Here is a 20,037-nt window from a genome sequence, read left to right on the forward strand (position 1 = left end):
GAATAAACGTCTTCACAAAATGCCATTTCACAAGTGCATTAAAGCTTAAAAGGGGAGAAAATTTGCAGTTGAGACATGTAAGTATAGTAGCATTTTACAGTGACGGTCTAAGATCAAAGGCTGCAGAGAAAGATACGCTCCTCCATAAATCTTGGACCATTTTTTTTTCCAAAATGCTAAAAAGAAGTGTATCCTAGATGAAAGAAGGCATGTCTACTTTAATGAAACCAACAGATGTTGAATATAAACATCTGTAGATAAATGAACAATATGAAATACACCAGAACTGCAAGCCAGAAAGAATGCTGTTATGCTTACTTCAGTTGTCTAAGAAAGAAATAACTAAGAACAGTTTATTCTGAGACCTCTTGCTCTGAGAGAAAATATGTACATACAAAGGAAGAACATTCTGCTGCAAATTTTCATAGGAACACAAATAATTTGGCTTACTCCAAAACTGATAATCTGATACGATGCAAATTTAAGACACACCTCTCTGTGGTCTTACATGCCCATATTTTTGTATCACACAAAAGAATTGCAGACAATACAGGATGATGTATTTAAAATATTTATTTGAATTTGTGAAGTGTGTTTCATAACTTCTGCCACTGCCAAATATAAATGAAGTCCAGGTGTTCAAAATTGTGACTTTTCAAAGTGTATTTCAATACAAAATTGTCATATAGTGCTGGAAGCTTTAAAACAGTGCTGAAAAGTCTTGCATTGAAAGCCATTGTTGATCTGCTGAAGGCAAGAACCCCAAATTCTTCCTGAGCAAAATCTGATTTCTTACTTTAGTGCCCCTTGAACAATGATGTTTAAAAAAACATTAGCAAGTTCATCTGATGTGACAATAATAAGCTCCAGGATTTTTTGCAGTCAGTCTCAGCTGTGTTTTAGTTTTCATTATCTTGTACTCAACAGAAATAGCACTTTTGTATCCATCTCTAGTGTCAGGTAGTTTATTCTATGGTCTGATTTTCTACATAAGGTTTCAGATGTCCCAGAAAGAAGCAACAGAACCAATGCTGTTGTAATTCACTGGAGAACTATTCTTGTAGACCACAAATTGAAAGAAAAATATATATTAAGTCAGTGTCATATGTCAATAATCTGGGGTTTGTTTGAGAAATTCACTGTTTTAACTCCTGCCAGCTGCAAGACTGTATTAATGGGAACATGATCCAGCCTGTTTTTATCAAGGTGCAAAAAATGAACTTCATTGCCTGGAATGAGAATAACATATAAATTATTGAATAACGTATTTATTTATTCAAAGATGTAAGTGAATTGAAGCAGCATTCTGACTACCTACCAGTTATCATACAAATGTGTACTAGTTCTGTAGACTGCACAATATTCTGTATTTTAAACAATGGCAAAATGTTTTTTAATTATATTAAAGAAGCAAGGAACATTGAGGCACTTAACTAGTTTAAATCTGCTGTAGCAGGATGTTTCCTAATAATGTGATGACTGTCATGTTGCAATTCCCCCTTCATGCTCTATCCCTCTAATAAAACCACATTAAATGTGGTTAAATTAAATTTTATTAAATGTGAAAGCAGCATGTAGGTAAATACCACAGTATCAAGAAAACCCTCCAAATGTTGAGGCAGTTGTTCCTTCGGCAATCCAATCAATTTTTTCAGGGCTCTGATCAGGTTTATACCACCTCTGTGGGAGATGGGACTACACAATGACACTGCAGATTTCTCCATGGGACAGAAATCACACAGTTCAACACCAGACTGTCTCCTTGGTACCCACAGGGACAGAAGGCGAAATGGCAGCAAACAGCTGAAGGAGACAGTGGTAACTTTCACACAAAACAAAGCAGCTCACCTGGGCCTATAATCAAAGCTCCTCCCTGCTGAGCAGGGTCTCCTTGAAAATCAAAAGCTGGGCTAGTCATTGCTCTCCATATACTCCTAATGCTTCCCAGAAGAGTGTTTGATTTCACATGAGGGCTCCGAACTAAACAAAACCACAAAACACTTGTTATCTAGAAATGAATGTATATAAGAGCAACAACAATTAACAGCTGATATGAATACTTTAGATATCCCTGATTACCAGCATTTTCAGAAAATACAGCCTATGAGAGACAGTCTGGGGGTAACTTAGTTTCTCTTTACATTGCGATCATACCATTTTATCAGAGCATTTTTGTTTTGTTTTGTTTGTGAAAGTCTAAATAAGGTGAGAAAATTATTCTTACCTGATGCTTTATTACCTTCACCTCTTTTCATCCCAAGTATTTTATAAATTTCCCTTTGTGGATCTACATACATTTCATGTGTATACCCAGTTAAACTGCAAAAGGGCTGCAAAATATAGGCATAGACACAAGAGTGACACAGAAAAATAAAGTAATATTTGTAAGGTTAATGCAGTAACTAGTTAGGGTCTACTGACAACAGCGAAAATACTGACATCCTGCCAGCTCCATGCTCCCCCCTCTTATTTGAAAACTGTGTATTTGTTAGTTATGTTAAAGTGGAAAATTTTTAGCCTCAAAGCTTCTATTAAAACAAAGCTTCCAGTGAAATCAAGAAAAGATGTTTCCTTAGCAACCCCTGGTGGTTTTTAAACTGCAAGTTTTAATTATTTGCTTTAGTCTTATATTACTGTTAGAATTGTCTAATGAATACTCTCCTTTTTTATTTTTGCAAAAGACCACCTTTTCATGCAAACCAAATCCCTCAATACAGACCATTAAGACATAATAGAGGATACATTGTATTGAACGACTACTTTATTTACCTTGATGTGATGATATGATGACTGTCCAATAACTATAAGCCTCACATTTGATTCCTAGAACAGAGCATGGGTATTGAAGCTGTAAAGAGGAACTGGGTGCTCCTACATGACTTCAAAACATTAACAGAATCTGGTGTGCCGAGTTAGTGATCGCAGTGCACTGACTTAAAATTATTTGACATTAACATAACTTCAATGTTTGGAGACTGTACTTTTGTGTATCACCCACAGTTAGTAGCTACATTAATTTTTTAAGTGAACCATTATTTTTAAAGATAACTTTTAAATTACAGTTGGGTAAACTTTAAGTTTCCTGTAGCATTTGTAGGATTGTCTTTTCAATTAATTGCAACATGATATGATTTTGGAAACTCAAAATTTCCACTCAGTTGCACCTACATCTAAAGAAGAAGCACACAAATGATGATGCCCAAACATCTAGTATTTACATATATGGACCCATCAGTAGATACAACTTGCATTTATATGCACTGCTGTTTTTTGCAGGTGCAGCCTTAGGCCTGAGTCTGTAAAACAGAGCCCAAAACTGAAGTTCATTTAAATATCACTAAAAGCAGTTCATAAATATAAGGTTGTTTTATTATATATTTGCCTTTCCCATATGGAATAATTTCCCATATAAAATAATTTTGCTTGTTATGAAAAGAAGCCCTCCTAAAACCAGAACACTTGCACTAAGAAAAGAGTGGACATTTTTGACTCTCTATATATATTTATTTGAGGAGACAAATTAAGAAAATGTCCTTTTGAGTAACACTGATCAAACAGTTTAGAAATATCTGTTCTGAGAAGGGAAGCTGACAAAGAAATTGCCCCTTTTTCCCCTCAAATTCCTAGTCCATCTCAGATGAACTTAGATGTGACTTGTCATCAGCAATGACCTGAGTCTCTGTCTGTGCTGCTGTTGGGAATAAATTATGGCAGGATTTCAATCAGCAGTCCAGAAGAGACAGTCTGACCTTCCAGATTTAGCAGGAGGTCATTGTCTTCTCTGGCGTCTCCTACCACCCAAAAAACACATGTCGATAGCAACCCCTGCCCACTCTACTTCTCTTTTCTGTCACTGTCATTCCTGTTTGTGCAGCTGCCCTGGACAGCAAGACACACTACTAATGCAGCCTACAAATCACCATAGAAAGAGATACTATTTTTAATCCAGATCAATTTTCTGATCTTGTTCCGTGCACATCAGTCGGCTCTACTAGCATAATGGAAAGAGCAGTAGTTAGCAGTCAGAAGACAGCTGTCCAGGGCACTCCTAATACTGAAAGAAATGCCTGTCAGATGTTGTCTAACTGTTCTGAGCACAACAGTAAAAAGAGCACCAAGCTAACAGGGCAGGGAGAAATAATGCTGTTCCAATAGAGCGTGTAGTGTCATAAATCCTTTCCTGTGTCTCCTAGGAAGATTCATTATTGCTATTATAGCAAACAATGAAAGCACTTGTTCTGAGCCTTATTTTTTTTTTTATTCCTTGAAGCTTTATGTAAGTGTATAGCTGGACATAACAGATCTGCTTGATTGTGGCCACAAACACATTAAGAGCAGAGTACTTACTTGTAAAAATGCCTTGGGGACTTTTGCCAGATCTTCTACATACTCCTTACAGGTGTAACACAAAAAGTTCTGCAACGTACCCAATTGAATGTGTCAGAAACAGATACAACTGCATAGATACGAAGCAGCAGACTTTGGACACACACCACTTTGGAGGTGATCGGGAGCAAGGAATGGGAAAGATTCCAGCCTTCAAATTTGGATTAGGATACTCGTTTAACCCCAGCCTGAACAAGGACACTGGGCCTGCAGCCTTGGAAATATTTTTATCCCTAGATATTTTAGGAATGTGATAGCTGGCTCGACAGCTGGGAAATCAAGGAACACGATACTCGTCTCCCTAAACACCCGGCTGAAGAAGTATTTCCTTTCCGGTAAATAGTTTCACTTCACCAAAGCACAGGGGTCTCAGGAGCAGCACGGCTCTCCTTTGTGCTTCTTCCCCGGCGCTCCAGCTCAGCCCGTGCTCAGCCCCCGCGCCGCCGCCCTCCCACAGCGCCCCGGCGGCCGGGCCGGGCCCCGGACGGCCCCTCCTCACCCGCACGAACAGCACGATCGCTTTCCGCTCCGCGTACAGGGCCTGGAAGGGGACACTCCTGCCGTCCGCGTCCAGCACCAGGCAGCGGGCGGCCTCCCGCAGCTGCTCCTGCTCCGGCCGCCGCCCGCAGCCCCGCGCCCGCCCGACCTGCTGCGTGACCGGGGCCGCCGCCGGCCCGGCCATGGGAGCGCGGAAGGGAAAGGCGGAGCTGGAGCGGAAAGGCGCGGGGCGTTGTGCGACGGCGAGGAAGCGACGGGATGGAGCGGAGCGGCTCGTTCCCGGCCGTGGGAGCGACCTCGGGCCGCCGCGCCGTGGCCCAGGAGGAGCCGGGGGATTCGGATGGAGAGAGCGAGCGCTGCGCGTCCGTCAGCCAGAGAAGGGGTGAAGTTTGTGCCCGGGAAACACAGGAGAGTCACCCGGAGCTTCCCAGGAATGGTGTGCAAGCAGGAGCAGTGACATGGCCGTACGGCCCTCGAGGTCGGCATTCTTTTTGCGGGGGCCGCAGCCCTGCAGAGGGCCGTAAGCGAGATGGAAAACTGTTCTCGAGGAGCTATGGAACTGCTGAATCAGAAAAAGCCGCGCCAAACACGGTGTCCCTGTTCATGCAACAGCAGAGCTTCACACTCTGTTGACAGCTGGATAGCAGATGTTCGAATGCACGAAGAAATGAGTGAACAGTTCTTATAATAAGAAAAACACTAGGTCACTGAAGAGTATTGTAGTATTTTAGATTGTTGTGTCAGCTGAAAGCTTATGAGAATGAGACTACTTTTCGTAGTGGTAGAGGAAAGAGAAATATCAGAGAGAATAGGACTGGGGGCATCTCCAGAATTTATACTGCTTTGTGAAACTCTCTGATTATATTAATTCCAAAATTTCTCTTGTCAGACTGTCCCAGGGTCTGTATGTTAGAGTGATTCAAACTTACATCCCCTGTGCTTTGGGTTAAGGCACTGCTTTTATATTACCAGGACTGAGCACATAGAACAGGTTAAGTCTTGCATTTCAATATGTCCTCATAAGGACTTTGATTTAAAAGACGATGAATTCAAATTAGTAAAGATTAGTAAGGAACTTCAGGAAATCGTGAAACTTAAAATTCTTCTTGATGCAGTTGGACCCAATGATTTTTAATGTCTTTTCCAACATAAGTGATTCTATGATTCTGGAAGAATATGGGCAGTTGTTTTTGTCAGGCTTCCTTGTTTAGTTATCAGTATGCTGTCCAACACATTTCTTCCACTGGCAGTTCATAAACCAAACTGTGCGCTGTGTGCAGCAGCCCTGCAGCTCCCTCAGCAGTACTGATGGGGATGTGCTGCCTACCCTAGACTACTGCAGGACATAGCAAGGCAGAGAACTGACAGCTTTTGACAAGCTTTGGTCTTCATCTTGAAGGTGAAGTGGATAGGTGATCTTATTGTGCTATGCCTGCAGTAAAACCGGGAAGCATTGGGCAGGACTTAGGGGCACAACTCAGGACTCGATGATCAGCAGAACTTAAACCAGGGCCTTTGCCACTGCAGCTGGAAGTCAAAGGAGGCAGTCACATCACTGTAGGGGATCTCCTGCTGCAGCCTCTGAGAGGGAGCACACGTTGGGATGAGGCTGCTGATGAAAAGAATTGGGCATTGTGGTGTCTCAAGCTCAGAGGACACTGCCCCGGCTCAGTCTGTACACAGCTGACCTTGTGCATCCAGAGGGCTTGTTCTTTCTTGGCTTGATATGAAATCTCCTTAGCAGCCCAAGAGAGGCACTCCGCCTGTCTGGGAGAGGTGGTAATCATTCCTACTAGGCCAATGAAGACTGCCTGCAGACTTTGCTTTATGTAATTTGGCCTCCTTAAACTAGCTGAAGAAGCACATTCTTAACAACTGGTTTCAGCAGTATACAAGTGAGGAACAGCAACTTTCTTCTGAGGGTATTTGCCAAAGCATTCTCTAAAACCCCTCAAGCAGCATATTTCTAACTTTTGGTAGAGAATCTTAAGTGTTGTGAGAATACAAATACAAATTGTTGTCACCCCCACTTTTACTGAGAAAGAACAGAAGCAAAGGCAGTTGTACTCGAACGTGTTCTCTGAAAGAGGAAACACTCAAAATTAGCAGTCACGTTTTGAAAGCTGAAACTTAATGCCTTTCATTAATACATGCTTAACAAAAGTGTAGATGTAAGTTTTACTTAGTTGCGAAGAAAGAATCCATATCTGCTGGACAGTACTAACTGTCTAAATGTGCAGCCTACTAAAACTATATGATTCTTCCATGTGTGCTGTGAATAGGGAAATTTCCTTTTTTTTCCCTTCCCTCTTTTCTTTATAGCTCACAATTATAGAAATGTAGATAACTTAAAAAACCACATTTGTCAAAGTGATGTGTTTTTCATTGTCCTAAGGAGAATCAATCAGTGCATTTACATTATTAATTTTGATTCAGGATGCAAGTCACTCTCTTCTTTGAAGTGCAATTTACAGTTGTAGAGAGAAACTTAGCTAATATTTAATTAATCAAGGGTTGGGTTACTTTGTGCTGTGGATAAGAAATTCAAATTCCTACCATTTCAAGAGGGAAAATAGTAATTACACAAAGATGGTGGTTAATTTATTTGTTCTGTATTGACTAGTGAAACAAAATACCAGCTGTAATTATGCAACCTTAATTCCTTTGTATACTGCAGCTGCACAAAATATTTGACAAGAGAGGTGTGGCCTGTATCAATACCACAAATGCACTGCCTAAACTCTTTGGTGTTTATTTGTCAAGCAACGCGTTATTATCAATTTACTACATGATGTACTGTTTATTTAGCACAAGGATATTTGTTCTTGTTAATCTAATATTGTTTAGCTAGAGATAACAAGGTTATTACTTATCAGCAAAAATAAATTAGTGTTTACAATTCCAGGGAAAAACATCATGCTAAACACCAGCTAAGAATCAGTTGCTTTTAAACTGTTGTTATAATTACAAAGGAGGAAAAATGTGTACTGTCCTGTAGATAAGACAGATTCTTCTTTACAAGGATGATGAGAGAAGTACCCCAGAGAAGTTGTGGACTCCTTGTCCCTGATAGTATTAAAAGCCAAGCTGAATGGAGCTTGGAGCAGCCTTGTGCAGAGGAAAGTTCCCTACCCATGGCAGGGGGCAGAACTGGATGACCTTTAAAGTCCCTTCCAACTCAAACTATTTTATGATTCTATGATAAGAGGCTTTTTCCTTTACATCTGCCTTTCATTGTTCCCTTACTGTCACAATATCCTGGAGGTATGATCAAATAGCATTATGGAGAGATTCTTCCAACCAGCAAGGACAATACTCTTTTCCTGACCCAGAGAGGGGCAACTGAGGGGCATTTTAAAAACTTTTTTTCCATTTACTGTCCAGCAAGGACAGTAATTTGCACCTTGAAAGTAATTTTGCAAGAGGTGGGTTATCTCCATTTTCACTACCTGCTCTGTGTTCTCATCCTGATGTTATTTCTCATTAGTTTTGCTTCCTGTTTTGCATTCTGTGGTTGGGTTTTTTTCCCCCCTTTTTTTTTTTGCCTTTTTTTTTTTGTAGTTGCTTTTTAGGTTTTTTTGTTTGTTTGTTTGTTTGTTGTTTTTGTGTGTGTGGTTTTTTGTTTGGTTTGGTTTGTACTTCTGTGGTTTTGTTTATTGAGGGGAGATTGGCTATTTGTTTTTTTTCCCTGAAGGGGGAGTTACTACCATTTCAAATCTTGTCTAAGTTTTGCTTCTTGGCTCCATTTAGAAGTTCAAGATTATTTACCAGTCTAAAGGACCTCGTAAGTCTGGCTGTAGTATCAGAGTATCAGTGTGTATTTCATATTTACTAACTGTTGTTTCAGAACACAGATAATAGAAATGTAATTTAAAATCTACTCAAATAATTCAGGGATTATAATGACATATGGAGAGAAAATATTTTTCCTGTTAAATCTGATATAGTTAGTTTTGTAAAGCAAACCCTACTGAGAAAGCAGTAGTGCAAACTTTACTACACAACAAAATAACAGTATTTAGGGAAACATGCACATTTTATTTAATATAGCCTCAAGGCACAAAGAGAACTTTTAATGCATTTCCTAAGAACTCTCTGAATTGGATCTATTTCTGCTTTGCAGCTATCTACTCTTTGTGCTGCAAATGAGAAACAGAGATGACCATCTATGTGTCAAGCACAGTAAATTATGTGTGAAGATGCTGTTTATTTAAGTGCCACTGGTTTGAATATTTTTTAAAATAACTAAGAGGTAGCAAAATACTATTGAAATAGATGACACATGGTCAAAAAGTGAATAAAAGATATGCTACAATCCAGAAAGGCCAAACAGAATTGTCTTGTATCTTGTTAGCAATAAGGCTCTTAGAAAGTAAGCTAATTATCATTAGTGTAAACTAGATAAGAGGATTAAAAAATAAAGAATGTGCAAAAAAGCAGAGGTGATTTCATGGAGCGTCAAGAGAGAATTAAGCCTTACTCAAGACTGGTATCTTGCAAGGTAAAGAGAAACTTATTGAAAACTTTAGATACTATTCTTTTTTAACTTCTCCCCTTCTTCCCCCAACCCCCCAGTTCATTTTTTGCTTATATGGAAAAGCATGTTGTGAGAAGGTTGTATTTCCCAGCTACTATTTCTATTTTCTATGTTCATAGAGAGTTAGATGCATACTTAGCAGTAGGTTCAGTTCAAATGGCTCTTTTGTTTATGACAACATTGATATTTAGCTAGGAATTTTCTTCTTAAGACCAATGGAAAGTATAAAATTTTTGCAGGATGCTAATGTCTTGTGCTAATTATAGGACACATTTGAAACAGATCTCATTTATTTCTTGGTATATAATTAAGAGTAGCATCACTTTAGCATCAGACATATCTCTTGAGCCTTTTTGCTAGAGGGATCAATTAGAAACCCAGGCCAGATCTTATAAAGAGGTAGATTTGATTTTTTCACAAGCTTGCCTGACTGTATCTTAAGGACTACAAATCCATGACCCATGTTCACTCTTCTGCCTTTCAAAATGGCTAAAAAGTGTTGCCTCTCTTAATATTGACTGGCTGAGAAGATGTATGTGCCAAACACTGATAAAGTAAGGCACAGTTTTCATTTAGTGGGTACTTTCTTAAGAAATCATTTAAATAAGAAAAGGAGTGCGAGGATAAAGTGTCTAATGCCCATGTGAACCCTTAATCAGTAGCTTTAGACATTACAGCTTTCCAGCTGGCTCTCCTAGGAGGGCCTTTAAAATCCTCTCCAGTGGAAATAATGTGTTTGGTTTGTTAACAATGAAAGCTTCTACTACAGCTGGTAAAATTCATGCTGGAGCTGAGGTGGAGGGCCTAGTCCTGAAAGCCTTTTCGGTCTGGAGTTCATGTGGATGATGGTGTGGATGCTGCATTTGGTGCTTTGAGAGATGATTGTTGGCTTAAGGCTCAAAAATACGGCCTTCTGAATCTTCAGTGTTTAAACAAGAAAGCTGGTTTTCCTTCCATTGTTTGCACCATAATTATGTTACTTACTTCAACAAAGATGTCAATCTACTTCAGATTTTTCCTTCTTAATGAAGTTATTTATTCTTTCCCTATTTTCAATTCCTATTTTCAATTATCCTTTTAATATACTTCTAATACAGTCATTTATTTATGCACAATGCTAACAGTTAAAGTGAAGATAGAACAAAAACGAAAATATAGATACATGGAAAATACTTTAGTTAGAGACAACCATAAATTAACATATATTAACATACTAGCTAAACCACAAATTCTTTACTTAAATGTCTGTAAATATAAAACAAGTGTATCTTGCTTTGCATATTGGTGAAAGGCCATTCAAATTAATTCAAATTTATGTACTGTTGTTTCATTACATCATCATCTTTCATGTTGTAAGTTAGAATGTGCAGTGTCCTTCTCTCTGCAACCTAAGATTTCACATGTAAGAGCTGAAGAATAAAGTGCATAAAACCAAAATCTGTTAAAAAAAAAGAAGAAAATAATGGGAAAGGAATGAAAATTCCCTCTAAGCTCTATTTTTTTTCCTCATTGTTCCTCAATAAAATGTTTACAACAATTTTACCTTTGTTTTCTTGATGCTGATGTTTATGCATCAATCATTTGTTAAATGCAGCTACTGCCATTTCTGCATAGTACATGAGTCAAGTTTTTTTCAAACTGAATTGACTCGTGTTCTCTCCAGAAAATGATCAACAGCCCCTGTTTAAAAATTCTCATTAGGCACTGTAGCATTCAAGCTGCGGCCCTGCCATGGTTTCCAATGTCTTGAAAGAGAACCCTAGTGATATCAGTATCAGTTTGATCATACAAATATATTAGCTAGGTGTCATAGCAATCAATCTGCAAAACAAATGTGTTTCTGTGCTGCTATCATTAATTCTATGAAGGGAAATCCTTTAAAGAAGTACTAGTTCTTGTTTGAAAATATCAGAAGAGAGAAAATATCTGGCTTACAGTCCGAATGGGATCAACACAACTGTGTCTGGAATTGCTGTACCAGCAGGAATCTGTTCTTGCTAATGTAATTTGTGTCTCCCCTTCCGGGTAGTAATTGCTGTCTTGCTTTTATTAAATCGAAAGCCCTTATGACAGAAAAGAATGAATCAGAATTGAAGAATTCTTATTCCTTTCTACTGCTTAGTGGACTGCTAATTGCTAAAGCAGGCGAGTCTAGGCAGGGATTGTTTGAATGAATTTATTTATTTATTTAAACAAATTTGTAAAATAAATTTTGATTGTCTTAGTCTATGGAAATATTTTTCTTACTCCAAAAACGACTTCAGGAGGTATGGTCCACTTGAAAATATGTGTATGAGTATTCTTTTTCCCCATTATACATTTTTCACATGGGTGTGTATCTGCTTTGGAATGCTGATTCTGTGGCCTGTCCTCTGCCTGTGTCTTGTGGCAGTGACTTTTGCATAAAAGCTTTGATAAAGTACTATTGAAAATCATACTTTTTAGTTATTTTTGCTTGTATATTTGTGTAGCTGTATTCTAAACAGGTCATTGTAATTCAGCCTCTGCTTCAGAAAATGTAATAAGGGGATTATTCACACTTGAAAGTTAATTCTGACTAAAATAGATGCAAATTTCATTCCTGTAGCTATTGCTGGATAAGTCCACTTGTAGTTGTGCTTATTGGAACTCTGTTTATCTGAAATAACTTTCAAATAATAAGACTAAATCAGAATAAGGAATAATTCTCTAGGAAAAGACATGTAAATACATGAGAGTGTTCAGAATACCTGTAACTCATATTGTAGACAAGCTGTGAGAAGTCTTCAGTGGGACATGTTTGTAGCTTTGTCTGGGAACTTCAGATGATAAAATGTCTTGAAGTATCTTTGTTATTATCTCTGATGTCACTTAGATAAAAGAATTTTTATCTAATTTTAAATTTACCAAAGAATTCTGCTTTCATTGAAGGAAACTAGTGACAATCTTCTGGTGACAAGAGCAAATTATTTACTAGATTCCAGTTCCAGAGAAAAAGAGCATTAAGAGCAGGGAGTCAACAGCTGGCTTGCTGAACGTGGCTAGACCAGTCTTTACACAAAGAGGATGATACCCTATGTCTGCAGTTTTCCACACAAATTTAAATGATTTACGTAATCCAAGAAAGATTTCATGCCTTCCTCAAGTTCTTAGAAAGAGGTGTCACACATGAAGTGGAAGAACTATCTGCTGTGGGTATGAAAATTCCATTTTCCAGGATGCAGTATCTGCCTCTGCACATTTTTGAGACACTTGTGGGGTCAGAACAGTGGTTGGCTTTTAAGTATAGCATGCCACAGTACATGCACTGGAAGGCTTGTAGAAGATGTAGAGGATGGAAAAATAGTGTGTCATGAGTGCAAAAATCTCTGTTACTAGTTCTCTTGACTACTTCAGAAACATGTCAATCAGGAATCACAAGTTTTCATTAGAAAGTTGCTGGTTCTGCTTCTGTAACAAACAGAAGCTTGAAAATAATGACCATGAATGTAAAAATCCAAATTCCACTTAGAAAGAATCAGCAGTGTGACCTTTGCAGAATCACCTTTGAAAAAATTCTGCATCAAAAACAACCTTTATGTAAAACTGACAATACTGAAGTAACCACTGGCTATAACTTCTTAATGCTTTCTGTAAATGCTGCAATGTCTAGCCTGTCCCACTTCAAATTAACAGTGCATGACTTATACTTCTAGGGGGAAATGTAGTTGTACCACTCTTTTCAATTCTGAGCGAAATAAAAGCTCTTTTCTCATTGAAGCTGTGGCATGACCTTGTCGAGCATTTCTTGACATATGGGGTTCTAAAAGTGTGCACAACTACATCACAGAAGTTGACAACAAGAGGCAAAGGAGTGTAGAGTATTTAAACAAAAATATAGTGGAAAATTTAGTTTGACAGAATGCAATTGCAAAAATGTGATTTAGTCAGAACTCCAGGGAAAACCTTGTTCACAGTGCAGAGGAGTTCTCTGAGGACCATAAATACTTCAGATATAGGTTTAATACTACTTCTAAATGACAGTGAAGCCAATAATTCAGCCTGACACCATGCTGGTATATTATTTAATTTTACATCATAGAGATAAGGATACTACATATGAAGTCATTAGTGTTAATCTTTGCTATCTAACTTAGTAACAGGTACTATTTGACAGTTACTCATTACCTTAAAAAGAAGAAGTCATGCAACATATATTTTGTTGCATTTGTGACTTGCACATAATAATCTTTCAGATTTAATAGTCTTTCAGAAGATTAGAGTATATAGTAGCACTTGGGGGAAACAAATATTTGTGAAACTCTTAATTCTAGGCCTAAAACAAACCTATTATCTCTGAGTGTGGAGAAGGAGCCGGTGGGGGATCCACCTTTCATGTACCTCTGAAATGATCTCTTCTAAGATTATTTTGGGGTTCCATTCAGGGACCGTTCATAAGCAAAACAGTCACAATCTGGGAAGCTGGAGCTGGGGTTTTACACCTAGTGTTTTCTTTCTGCCAATATTTTCCTCTTGCTTTCTTCTGCCCCAGTATGGTTTATGCATGGGTAGCCACTTCTTTGGAAAGTTTCTGCCCTGGCACATGTTCTCTGCAAGTCATAGTCCCTTTGGAAATGTCTCACTACTGGTAGTGATTATGTATGGTCTGTAGCTCTGCAGGGGTGACCCTACTCTAGTGTGTGCCACTAGTGGACCACATCCCTTCTGGGCATCCTACTGTGGGCTGCAGTCCCTTCAGAGCAGCTCGTCTGCATATGGAGAACCTCTGAAGAGCACATCCACACCCATGCCATCAACAATATCCCCATCATATGTCTTCTCTGTTCATCCTTTACTGGCAGCTGTCACATTTTATAAACATGTCTGAACAGAGGCACCATGTGGTTGGCTGAAATTTTGGTGTGGGACATGGGGTGCACAGTGGTTGCAGAGCCAGCTTGAAACAGCTGTGACTGCACAGCACAGATGTTGAATTCCTCCCTGTTGAATTCCTCCCTGTTGAATTCCTCCCTGAAGCCCAAAACCAGCTGGCTATCTCTCAGCATAGCATGCTGTGCCCCTGCAAGACAAACTTTTACTGAGGGGATTCCAAAGACATCTCAGGGTGCTACAGGTTCTATCTAAATAGTAAATTGTGGGTTTTTTTATTTATTCTGTAGTTGTCTTTTGTTACTTGATATCTATGAAATACTTAATACTGTAATAGAAATCAGTTTCATTTCTTGTTTGTTAGTAGAAATGTCTCATTGAAATTGGCTCCTCCTTGAGGATGTTAAGAGTGTCCACTGGACATAACAGTTGAAAACAGAGGACAAAAATTAAAATAGATGGAATTGGAAATGAGTCTATTCAGAAATTATATATGATAATGATATTTTCTTGACATTGACTTTCTTTGAAGAAAGAAAGTGCCTTCAATTACCAAAGATGAGTCTTGCAAAGCAGTGGGTTAATATGACTAAGGAAATGCTGATCATCACTGGAGTAAAGCTGTTGTAATTATTTATATCTGAAACTGGTGATAGATGCCAGCTTTATGTGCTGCAAATGCTGCAGTTAATTTCCTTTTCATAAACAAATACACTACCAGAAGTTGCTATGTTTTCCTTGATTCTTCATAGTCTCTTATTTGACTTCTATTATCCATTCAAGAGACTTTAATATTTTAAATTTTTTTTTTTACATTTACATCTTGATGCAAAAGATCAAGATGTAAATGCTGTAGTTAAAAAGCTCAGGGCAGTTGAGAAAGGTTCTTGGGTGAAGTCACCTGACTGTAAAGTAAGCTAATGGATGAAATAAACATGAATTTAAGCTTCAATTTGCAATTCTTGCCTATTAGGAAAATCTTTTTTGTGTGTATGTTGCTGCTGACAGAATTATAATAGAAAGGTTAAAAATTAAAGAAGTCAACAGGACAATGAGAAATTGAATATGCTTGATTTAAATGTCCACTGGAGATGCAAGGAGTTCAGGGTCCATTGTGAAGCATTCATTGAATGACCTAAAGATTTGAAAATGCATAGGAGCTGTGATGATGGCTGCATTACATGAAGCAGAAATAAACATAATTGTACTCATTTTAATTGTTAATTAGACATAAACACTTAAAAGGAAAGTGGCTTTTTTTCTGAATGCTGATCATAGTTAATAAGAGCAGATTTTTTTACAGCTGAGAGAGTCTAAAGACATCTGGGTCTCAGTAATCATTAAATTTGGGGCACAAATTGTCTCAAAATGATGATCATGCTGGCAATTTGTTTTGCAGTTCTTCTTGGCTGATATATTTTGTATTCTGGCTTGCTTCTGTAATAGCACTATGGGAGGGGTCTAGTCTGTTACATGTCAGGCTTGGGTTTAACTTGTGTTGGGGCTTTTTTGTTGCTGTGAATTAGTTTTTTATAATTTTAAGTGTTTCATTTCACAGAATGTGCATATGGTTCCTCTTAGGATCTTTTAAAATGCTTAATCTGACTTCTGAATTGAAAACAATACTGAGTATAAATGAAAGAAAATTAATTTGAAATATAAAGGGCTGGAGTGAAATGAAAATCAAACTTAGGTGGCATAAGGTGGCTCTCTTATGAAAGACCATCCTAGGACGTAACACAGCCGCAAGTGGGCTGAGGACCACTGGATTTGAAAATACCTTTTAATACAAGCTTCCTTTGAACAGCCCTTTGAGAGCTGTTCAGGTGACCAGGAGAATGCACCTCTACAGACGAGCCACATGGTGTCAGGAAAGCACAGCCCAGCACTGCTTAGGTGTTGAAATTTCAGTCAGACTGGATGTGTAATCTTATTTTTGTTATGTGGTTTCAGTAAAAGACTGGCCCTTCTGCTTCTTTATTCTTACTTTTCTTTCTTTCTTATTTTTCAGTTTTTAGGTTTTCTTGACCCCTCCCCACCACGCTCCTACAGTCTTTATCTTGCCCTTTAGCTGCATAATTTTTTTGCTAAAATGCTTGTATAATGAAGTCCTGCTGGTAAAATAAAATCCTGCTGGAATACATTTGGCAGGAACTGTGTGCAGGCAACAGAAGCCTTTCCTGGTTTATTTTCTGTGCTCAGAATTTTTTCCCAGAATTGCAGATTGAAAGAATGAGTCTGGCTGTCTGGCTTTAAAATTATTTGTACAGGGTAGTAAAAAAGTAGGTTATGCATCTGCTCAAAAATTAATGAAAATCCCCATTATTTTAATTAGGGAAGCAGATGCTATAAATTGAGTAAACATCAATGAGAGCTAGGTAACAATCTGATTTTTTAAAATTATTTGGATTAGTTTGCTCTCCTTTCCCTCCCTTCCCCAATACGTTGTTTCTAACCTTTTCATATGCATTCAGCATTTTCCCATTTCATGGACATTTTGAAAAGCCAAAGTAGCAACAGTTTTAGAATCTCTGTGCTGGAAAAAGCACAGTTCTTGTTGCAGTCAGTTTACCTACATGCTTTGAGCATGTAAGGACGAAAAAGAAAGTAATGAATGGGTCTGATAAGTCAATATGAGAACGCAGTATAGAAATGTGGACACATTTCTAGCCAAGAACTTCCTCTCTACAAATATAGTGTGCTGTATATAATGTATCTCAAATTAAAACATAGAGCCATGTCTAATACCAGGGTGTGAAGTTGTTTTAGAGTGTCTAAAATCTAGCTGTGTCCCTAGGTTTAACATCTTGTGTTCATGTTTGTGTTGGAAAAGTACATCTTCTTAGAAGTTCTTGCTTTTCCTTCACACAGAGCAGAACTTACTCTGACATCAAATAGGTTCTTCGGGATACTCCGTAGTGCAAGGCGTGCATGTTTTTGTGTCAATACATTTGGTAAAGAATTCACAGTTCCGTTTTGTGCAAGTGCCTGCTGTGACAAAAGAAGAAATTTAGGTTGTGACTGCCTTCTCAAGGAAGCATTTATCAGAAGATATATTTGTCCAATTATGAGTTAATTTTAGATTGGGGTTTACTAGACTAATGATTTGGGGAAGGCGCCCACTGAGAGAATAGAGGCATAAAGCCAGGATGGAGTAGATTCTATTAATTCTAGTTTGCCACAGCTTAAAATAAAGTCTCTGAATGCTGGTTCTTTCAAGCCAGAAGAAACCCTGTCAGAAAAAATCCTCTGACAACTAGAGAGGACAATAATGCACTTTTGAGTTAATAAATGGAAGCTGTAGTGAACTCCAGAAAAAAAGTCCTCAGACTCTACTTCTGATTGATGTATTAGCTGGGGTATTTTTCAGAATATGGAAGGAAAAAGTGATATATGCTAATGCAGATTGTACATCATGAACGCAGTCTTTCTAGTTATGTAAGCAATTGGATATTTACACCACTTTGCTTCCTATTGCCCAGCTAAAGCTTTCTGATACTTTGGTGCTGTAATTCATTGAAATCCTGCAGATATATTTAGAAAACAAATATGAGGTTACAAAACATTGTGGCTTACATGGAATTTCCATATACCATACTTTTAATGAAGCTTCCTATCCCTTCCCTTTATGATTCAACTGATCTCCCCAGACTTTGACATGGTATTCTAATACATGGCAGCTTTTCCTTTTCCCTGAATCAAAATTGGCCTATGGGTATATCTTAACCATTTTGATGTGGAAACCTCATTTTCAGTCCCCCAAGGCTATCAAAAATAGCCCTTCTTTCTAATTTGGAAAGAAAAAGTCCTCATGAAATAAAGAAGAAGGAAAATGAATATATAATGCTGCAGTACAATTTGCACTTGTAATATGCTGTATCCCCGTCACTGCCTTGATTCTTTATACATCCACTCTGAATTAGTTTAAATAGTCATTAACATTCCACAGAGTGCAGTGTATAATAGAGATTGTGATGGTGATTCTGGGGAGTGGCAGTGTGAACTTCAGGGGATTGTTTAATATTCATTGTACACACTTTGTAAAAAGTCAGAACATGTTTTTCAACTTCATTGCACATCTGTGCATTGCTGTGTGTGTACTGCAAGCCCTAGTGGCCACTGACTAAGCTGGGCCAAATTTGCCTTTGGTTATGATGTTAAAAATCTGGATAAATTATAATGTTTTAAAAACAGAGATAATCTCCTTACACCACTGTTGTGCAGGCAGATCAGAGGCCCACTGCTTGTTTTTGGCTGCTGTGATCTGTTGATGGTCTGTGTTTAATGATATTACAGGCCTAAAGTCTCAATTCAATTTGCTGTTTTTAAAGACTTATCTGATAGTCTCCTTAGGGAAAAAAAAAAAAATAATGCCAGCCTCTTCTGCTTTCAAAAAGAATCTTTTGGCAGAGCCTCCCGGTCTCTATCTTCTATGAGCACCTACTCCCTCCGTGAGCTTTTCTTATCCTCCAGGTCAAAGCCTTAGATATTTTCAGATGTTCTTGGTTGTAATGTTGGGTTCTAGGTGATGGTTTTTTATGGTTGTGTATCAATGTACTTTGTCTTAGAAACTACAAGATCACCTCTTACAGTGTATATTCTGCTGTGTATCCTTGCTGAGTGCTAGAAATCAAACCTAGTTCTCAGGTAACAGGACATACCACTGCATACAAATGTGTGACAGGTATGGTTTTTGGCTTTTATTTACCCTGAGTTATGTGGTTCTGCTTATTTTTTTCTAATTTGCTTAGTTTATGTTGCACAGCAACAACATGATTGTTCTTGTAGCTATGGAAGTTTCAGCTCTTTATACTTTATGAGCTATATTCAAAGGAAACTGAGATGCACAAGAATGTTACTGGGATGAATGATTTTTGTTTGTTCCTGTATGTCTACTGTCAGCAAAAATTATGCTAGTAAAGCATATATGAGGTAAAATTCTCTACTTCATGTTCCATAGTATTTAGAATCGGAGCATTTCTGAGCTAGCTGTAATTAGGGAGAAAATTTTAGTGCCAGCTGTCATTGTTAACTATAGTTCACTGTATGAGTATAATGCATGGTGGTTGCAAGAGGTGCATTGTGAATGTGCCAAAGACGTATTCTTTTTAGTTACAGCTTTTGGAATTAGGGGAATATAATGAATCACCTTTATATAGTGACTAGGAAAATAACCTAAGATGTTTTTCTAACATTTGCCACCACAGCTTGCAAGAATTGACATTTAAAACACTTCATTCTGAATCACTGACATTATGTGACAGTATATTTATTCTTTCAATGATGCTGGTAACAAAATTGCTCAGTTCATAATGTAGGTTGTTGATTGAGCCTATCTGCCAAGCCAGTCTGTGAGTGGAATTCTGAACATTTTTTCCTAATTTCATTGGGCCCATCCTGCTTGGTAGTAACAATTATTTTAAAGAAAGTATATAAGGAAAAAACAATTATGCGATTTCTTCCTTGGGGCAAAAATTGAGAAAAAACACTGCAACAAAAATTGGAGTGTAAAGCACTAAATTCATAGTAGTATATAATGCAAGATGTAGTTGATCTGTACAGAACTGCAAACAGTGGGTGTAGTTTTGCCTAGAATTTTGCTGAAATTTAAATATGCTTGATATATCAAGTACATGTAACTACTAGCATGTTCTTCTGACATCTCTGTTTATGGTTCCTCTCCTTTCTACTTATGAAAGCAACTGAATAAACACTCAGTAAGAACTTACTGATTGTAGGTGGTATTAAATGTAGTTTGCAAACTCTTC

At 38.0% G+C, this 20,037-nt stretch overlaps 1 protein-coding gene across 1 annotated transcript; it reads right to left on the reverse strand.

The window, feature by feature from the left end:
* Positions 1-558: 558 nt before the first annotated feature.
* PRXL2C (peroxiredoxin like 2C) lies at positions 559-5,480 on the reverse strand. The gene is given in 8 exon segments (XM_064404145.1): positions 559-1,229; positions 1,849-1,980; positions 2,225-2,330; positions 2,770-2,823; positions 4,348-4,416; positions 4,886-5,135; positions 5,137-5,239; positions 5,242-5,480. Coding segments are annotated over 8 exon segments (945 nt in total). The 5' UTR covers positions 5,345-5,480; the 3' UTR covers positions 559-1,101.
* Positions 5,481-20,037: the final 14,557 nt, after the last annotated feature.

Source organism: Passer domesticus, chromosome Z, assembly GCF_036417665.1.
Source record: "Passer domesticus isolate bPasDom1 chromosome Z, bPasDom1.hap1, whole genome shotgun sequence".
NCBI lineage: Eukaryota > Metazoa > Chordata > Aves > Passeriformes > Passeridae > Passer > Passer domesticus.